General features: G+C 35.3%; 1 protein-coding gene across 5 annotated transcripts; it reads left to right on the top strand.

Annotated features, from left to right (window-relative positions):
• The first annotated feature begins 609 nt into the window (after positions 1–609).
• LOC111370433 (50S ribosomal protein L7/L12-like) lies at positions 610–6144 on the top strand. Of its 5 annotated transcripts, none has more exons than XM_022992130.1 (2): positions 610–781; positions 2541–3937. In XM_022992130.1, exon 2 carries the CDS (start codon positions 3353–3355, stop codon positions 3929–3931), a length of 579 nt encoding a protein of 192 aa, XP_022847898.1. In that variant the 5' UTR covers positions 610–781; positions 2541–3352; the 3' UTR covers positions 3932–3937. The 5 variants fall into 5 exon arrangements, 4 of the variants coding, with proteins under 4 accessions (XP_022847898.1, XP_022847900.1, XP_022847902.1 ...); XM_022992132.1 differs by lacking the exon at positions 2541–3937 and adding an exon at positions 5156–6054 and having other exon boundaries at positions 614–781; XM_022992134.1 differs by lacking the exon at positions 2541–3937 and adding an exon at positions 5131–6054 and having other exon boundaries at positions 633–781.
• The last annotated feature ends 1110 nt before the right edge of the window (positions 6145–7254 follow it).

The raw sequence follows: 7254 nt of genomic DNA, 5'->3' as shown, positions 1-7254 counted from the left end.
TATTAGAGAACACAATATAAGCAATTAATAATTATTTAATTAATGTCAATAATTATGGAAAAAAAAATGATCCACGACACAAATAACAAACGGCCCAATCAACTGGGGCTGTTGACTGGGCGCCCGGTGCCCAGACGGGGTGCCCAGACAGTAGCTCCGTTCAACCTGGAGATCGCCAGAAAACTCCATTTTCGGCGATCTCCACTCCATTTTTCGTTCCCAAACAATATTTATACCCAAATTTCACATTTATACAAGGATTTCTCAACACATATATATAAAATCATGTTTTTTTTCCAAAAATTACAATAAAAACATGCTTTTTCTTGGGTATAAAAATCTTACCTTCTTCAGTTCGAAATGGCCAATTGAGTCTCATGTTTTTCCTTTTTTGTCGTGCCTGAGTCGATGGTGCTATAGTTGACTGTTAACTCTCATCTTCTATCTTTTTCAAATGTTAAGGGTAAATTTGGATTTTTCTTGTTTTTTGTTGATTTTCAAGATTTTAAACTTTTTGCTTTTTTTTTTTAACCTGGTCAAAAGCCTCTTTAAACAAGTGGTCAGATCAATCAATTATTGGCCACTATTTCCTCGAGTTTTTGAAATAATAGTTGTCAAATAAGGGCAAGTGGATTAATTTAATTTTAACGGCAGCCCAATTCCCCTAACTCCAAACCCGAAATCCCCGTCTGGCCAGTTCCTCCCTCTCTGCTCTCTCCGGCTGTCGACTCTCTGCTACCTCCGTCTATATGCGTTATACCATCCGACTGCAGTAATTCAGGTGTTTGAGAAATACTTCACTTGTTAGTTTTAAATTGAATTTATACACATGTTCAGACGTGCAAATTTATAATCACTTGTTATTGCTGTTTGATTATCTTACAATTTTATGGTTTATTTTTGGTTGATCAACTTACAGAATCTAGGCTTCTTTTTTTAATGTTTATAATTAAAGTATCATAGATATGATGTTCGCTGCAGGATTCGTTTGATGTGTGATGTATCCTTGTGCATTCTTCCCTTTTTTTTTTTTTTTTTTGAAATGATGATCTTACAATATCTACCTTCAGAAAGCTTAAAACCCCAACGTTTAAAAAAAAAAAAAAATTCTTTTTCTGGGCTTTAGATCCTAAAATGGAGTTCAAATATTTCAAACACACATACACAGAAAGAAATTGAAGGTAATATTCATCATGAACTTTAAACATTCTTTTTTTCATATCTCTGCTAGGTCATGCTTCTGGAAGCAAATATTTTTACATTACTACGTTGGTTTCCAGTTCAAAACCCAATATATCACAATGGCATTTGTAAATAAGATCACACTGCTAGCAATTAGGCTCAGAGAATTTGATTATTTAAGATTTATTTTGTTGCTTTAGTATTTTTGGAGCTCCATATTGCCACTGGAAACAGAAACATTGTGGTAGTTTCTAAGGTTGGGGCTCCGAGGTGTCCTCTATTGTCATAATTTGTTGCAATAGGTTTGAACCATCTCATCTATAGATAGTTTGATATAGTATTGGGGTAATTAGAAGTCTTGAGTTTTTAAGTCTCTCAGGCATCCTTTATGAAAAGTGTTCGAGACCGGTATTTGATGACAAGAAAAGATAATCTGGCCTGCACTTCAGTGGCAAAAGCTGAATACTTTGATCACGTTATTGTTTTCTAGGAGAAGAGCTATTTCTATTACATGTTATAAGTTGTGTTTCATATTTTCAAATTTATGATTGTTAATGAAATTCAGCATATCGTACATAAAATTATAAATGTAAAGTTTCACGATTGCATAATATGTTAATAGCGTGTCCAAATGACATTTAAAAAAAAAAAAAAAAAGTTTTCACAAGTATAAAGTTTCATTTAACGTGGTAGATTTTACCATAATTTACTCTTTTACGAACTCCACTCTAGAATATCTATGAAATATCCACTTAGAATATAATTTATCCATGTGTCTTTAGGCCTTTGACACTTTCGTTTCCTGCACTATAGTTATCTGTTTAGTTCTTTAGAATTCGTAATAGAATAAGTTTAAATAGAACTTTTTTACTGTGTATTTTATTCATGTCACGTGAAGTGCAATTGGGAGGGAAAAGAATCTGAACCAGAAGAAAAGAAAGGGGAAGAAGAAGAATGAAGCTCCAACAGTTTAATCTACCCTTTAAACCAAAATTGTGTCGTATGGATTAAACGGAACGGTGTCGTTTTGGCCTCAATAATTGAATTAGTTGGAAACGTTTCTTTATTGTTAATTTTGTGAAACACGACTTTGATGCATCCGTGTTCATATACCTCCATGTGCAAAGATGAAAGGATCGGTGTGTGTAATTGGATATTTTCAGTGCAATNGACTTTGATGCATCCGTGTTCATATACCTCCATGTGCAAAGATGAAAGGATCGGTGTGTGTAATTGGATATTTTCAGTGCAATTGTTGAAATCGTTCAACAGCTTCCTCTTTCCCATTCTTTTTATTTTCTCATTTTCCCCTTCCCTTTTCTATTTCTCTTATTTGGTTACAATTTTAACTGGTTCAGCTGGTAAGATTTCCATTATTTGATCCATGCAAGTGTGAAGTTGCGAGGTAGGGTTCAGCTCGTGACAAATTGGTATCAGAGCAGGTGTATTATACTGGGCATTCACAAAAAATGGATACACGGGCCAAAGTTGTGGATGACCATTTGCAAAAACTGGATTTAGAGGTTGCAGACCTGGGTAAAGCCTCCAAAGCTATTATCAGCAAACTGGAGGCCAAAATGGAGTCCTCAGAGCAAACACTTCAGGTACTTTGTCATAGGCAAGAAAAAATTGAGGATGCTGTATTAGACATGAATCAAAAGTATGAAAAATTAGTGACTATAATGGCCCAAATGACTGCTGATTTTGAAACTGGACAGGAGAATAAGAGTAAGGAAGGATTCATGACTAACATGGGATCTAGTAGTGTGTTAACGATACAAGTAGTGGTCAAGAGAATAGTAGTCATGCTATAGGTGAAATCAGGGGAGGCACTAATCTCCCTAAAATTGATATCCCACAGTTTGGGGGAGAAAGACCCAAGGAATGGCTGAGGAAAGCTATGGAATATTTTCATCTCCATCAAATTCCTGATGAACTTAGATTGGGAGTTGCAAAGATGTATTTGAAAGGGAACGCTGATATATGATTTTATGGATTCATTGCCAGCCACCCTGGAGCGGACTGGAGCTTGTTTTCTGATGATTTTTGCAGGAGGTTTTCAGAAACTATTGAGAAAGAAGTGATTTAGACATTTAGGAAAAGTAAACAACTGGGACCAAATGAAGATAAAGGCTATGAGTCTGAAGGAGAAACAGGAGGTGAGGAGATCATGGAGATATCTATTAATGCATTGGCTGGGAGGTGGCAACACCAAACCATTAGAGTTCCTCGAGTGATGAAAGGGAGGAAAGTCTCCATACTCATTGACAATGGGAATACTCATAGTTTTGTTGAGGAAAAGTTAGCCAAAGAACTGAAATATGTCACTGATGAAACTAGCAAAGTGACTGTTAGAGTAGCCAATGGTGATAAACTGGAGAGTAAATCCTTATGTCAGCCAGTGGCGTGGGAGATGCAAAACTGGGAATTTCAGTTCAAACTTGGATCTCTTAAGTTGGCTGGAAGTGACATGGTATTAAGGGTAAATTGGGTAAGTCAATTTGGTTCAAGTACATTTGATTTTGTACAAGGGTGTGTCCAATTTAGCAGTGATGATGAAGTGGTGGATTTGAGGAGCATAATTTCTAAACAGCCGATAAAGATGATGAGAATAGATGAGGGGGAGAGAATGTTTGGTAAAGAACCTTATGGGATAGTGGGATGGTTATACTCTATCAAAGAGGAGAAAAGTGGAGAGATGCCTAACAAGATATTGGAGATTATTCACAGATTTCCCAGGGTGTTTTGAAGAANTCTACCCTTTAAAACCAAAACCGTGTCGTATGGATTAAACGGAACGGTGTCGTTTTGGCCTCAATAATTGAATTAGTTAGAAACGTTTCTTTATTGTTAATTTTGTGAAACACGACTTTGATGCATTCGTGTTCATATACCTCCATGTACGAAGATGAAAGGATCGGTTTGTGTAATTGGATATTTTCAGTGCAATTGTTGAAATCATTTAACAGCTTCCTCTTTCCCATTCTTCTTATTTTCTCATTTTCCCCTTCCCCTTTCTATTTCTCTTAATTTGGTTACAATTTTAACTGGTTCAGCTGGTAAGATTTCCATTATTTGATCTGTGCAAGTGTGAAGTTGCGAGGTAGGGTTCAGCTTGTGACAATTCCTTACCTAAAGTCATGTAAGTTAGGTAAGTTGCTTCACATTAGTTTTCTGACTGAAATTCCCAAGAAACTACATAGTATTCCATCCATTTAACTAGCTAGATAAGATGAGGTAAGGTTTTTCTATATGTGAGCCTGTGAGATTATTATAATATACATTTCTTTGGTTATATTTTCAATTGAGTGTAATTTAATAAAATAAAATAAATCTTAAGATGGTTTTAACCACTACAAATGATAGTGAAATTTGGGCAATTTAGTATTGTTTGAGTAGGATCAACCTGGGACAATGGCAGGTGGATCTCAACAAGCTATATATTAGCTTCATCAAGCATCTCTATGTGTTGTTTTGATTGTTTGCCTTTTATCACTAGTTCTTTTCTATTTTGGAAATGTAATTATTTGATCTGAAGAGTTCTTGTCTGGTGTCTCGCACACAAGAACTGGACTTGATGAATCTTTAAGCAACAGCCTTTTTCAAAAGCTGTAATTGTAAGATGGATAGTCGATATGAAATGTAGGTGCTTTTGTTTATTTCTAGTGGAGAGAATTTTATGTGGGTTCAAGTGTTGACAAAAGAAACTGTACATTTTCAGTGTTATATATGTAGTTTTGAAGCACAAAAAATCTTTGGTGTACTTAGCTTGACTGCATGTGATTGTTGTTTGCTTCGAATGAGCTCCTAGAAATCAATGGTGCATTTGTTTGCACTTTATTTATTTATTTTTTGTATCCCATAAATTGGCTGTTTTTGTTTGATCCATGCACCTTTTCTTTCGTCGGATTTCACAGGGTGCAACTTCTCTGAATGGTGCTTTCTTAGTTGATTTGGTAAAACAATATTCTAGGTAGTTGAAAATGAGTTTGATTGGACGACTAAGGCACCATTTACCCTACGGATACTTTAGAAAACCCATTGGAGCTCCTGTGACTACCTTGTTTGATCAACTTATTTGGGGTGATTAGGAACTTTGCTCAACCTGCATTAAAAGAGGAAGAAGGGGAGGAGGAAGTAGAGATAGACCAAAGAAGACTTCCTGCTGATTATAATCCCGAAACTTTTGATCCCACAGAGCATCGCACTCCCCCAACGGATAGAGTATGGAGACTTGTTGATGAAATATCTGGACTCACACTGGTTGAAACTGCAGAGCTCTCTTCCATTATGATGAAGAAGTTGGGGATGAGAGAGCTGCCAGTTGTCGGGGTCATGAAGCCAGGTGCTGCTGGAGTGGCTTCGGTGGGAATGAAGGCATCATCGACAGCCAAAGAAGAAAAGAAACCGGAAAAGACAGCTTTTGAGTTGAAGATGGAGTCTTTCGACTCAGCTTCAAAACTCAAGGTAATTAAGGAGATTCGGAGTTTTACGGATTTAGGACTAAAGGAAGCGAAGGACTTAGTGGAGAAGGTGCTTGCCGTGCTTAAGAAAGGGGTGCCAAAAGAAGAAGCAGAAAAAATTATTGAGAAGATGAAAGCAGTTGGGGCTGTTGTCGTTATGGAATGACGTGAAAATAAGTACCGTGATAATTTCATCGTTAACGTCTTTTAAATCTAGTAAATTTTTTCTCAAGGAAAAGCAGCGTTCTTGTACTTCTAATTTCATATCTAGATCTAGACACAGAGATCTCAAAACAGGTATTGAGTCTTCCAAAACTTGGTTTAGGTACTTGTATTTTCTACTTTTTGTTCTCTGTGTAATTGATTATGTGCTTGCAAGCTCAAAATTGATTATTTCTTCTTATGCCCTTATTGGATACAGTTTGCCTTGGAAGTACAGCAACTTTAACCCACATTGGTAATGGCATCGAGCTTCAGCAACATTTACACAGCCTAGCACCTATGGGTTTTTACTTTCTATTTTGCCTCCATTTCGGAAATTTATATATGGTTTATAAAGAGAAATAGTAATGGATCACATGAAATGTCGTGGACAATAATGAATAATGTGTGGTTCGAATTAAAATTTGATTTTGACTAAATCTATTCATTCATAAATTTGTGTCCAAACGACTAAAATAACTAATTTGAATAATACACTTTTAAATTAATTAAATCTTTTAAATAAGTAATTAATTCGTTCTAAACTACTAGAACCCCTAACCTATATAAGTAACCTCAATAGAAAACCTGCATCCTCAACAAAACCCATTCCAGAAGGCTTTAAAGAAAAAACCTTCCTCGTCCACTATTTCTCTCATCGTCTCCTCCGACTTCTCTTTGAAAAACTTTGAACCACCGAACCTCTAAAAGGTCCAAATCGTAACCTTCAAAATCGGAAACTCGCAATTGTTGGTGAAGAAGGAAGTTCAAAGAAGAAGAAAAAAATTTCTTCAAAAGCTTAAAAACATAAGGTTGGTCAAGATTTTTCACTACTTAAAACTTTTTTATGGTTTTTATTCCATTTTATGTTGAAATGTTTAGTTTTTTTGTTTACTGTAACTTGTGTTTTTGTGTTTTATAAGAGCTTTAAATATATTTTGAAATGTTTATTGTCATAAAATCAAGTTGTGATGATTATCTTTTAAAAAATAGTGCTGATTTATTTATTTGGGAGCACCTTTTAGTTCAGTAAGCTCTTTTAACAATGACAATGGTATGTCATTGAGTTTATTGAACTTAAGTTGTTAGTCTTGCTAATCAACTAGCAGAACAAGGTCTGATAACAAATTGTGTGAGAAAAATAGATTACTAGGAAAACATTTGTGCATTTACCATTAGGAAATAGTTGTTTAGTTCCATTCTTAAATAATTTTGGCACAAGATCATTTCAATCACTTTCAGAGTGGAAAACCTTTTGAAACTCTGAATTTTGAACTACACATGCTAGCTAGCCATATTTTCATTTACATAGCTACTAAGTGAGTATATAGAATGTAGGAATCTGTTTTTCTAGTAGTTGATAATTCTGTCAATTATCTATTATGATACAAATGATACAACACAGAGG

Source organism: Olea europaea, chromosome 21 (assembly GCF_002742605.1).
Source record: "Olea europaea var. sylvestris chromosome 21, O_europaea_v1, whole genome shotgun sequence".
NCBI lineage: Eukaryota > Viridiplantae > Streptophyta > Magnoliopsida > Lamiales > Oleaceae > Olea > Olea europaea.
Note: the sequence above shows the minus strand (reverse complement) of the source record. Positions and strands in the feature narration are given on the sequence as shown.

Excerpts from the sequence above, each read along its gene's own strand:
- LOC111370433 (XM_022992130.1), top strand. The coding sequence starts at position 3,353 with ATGGAGATATCTATTAATGCATTGGCTGGGAGGTGGCAACACCAAACC.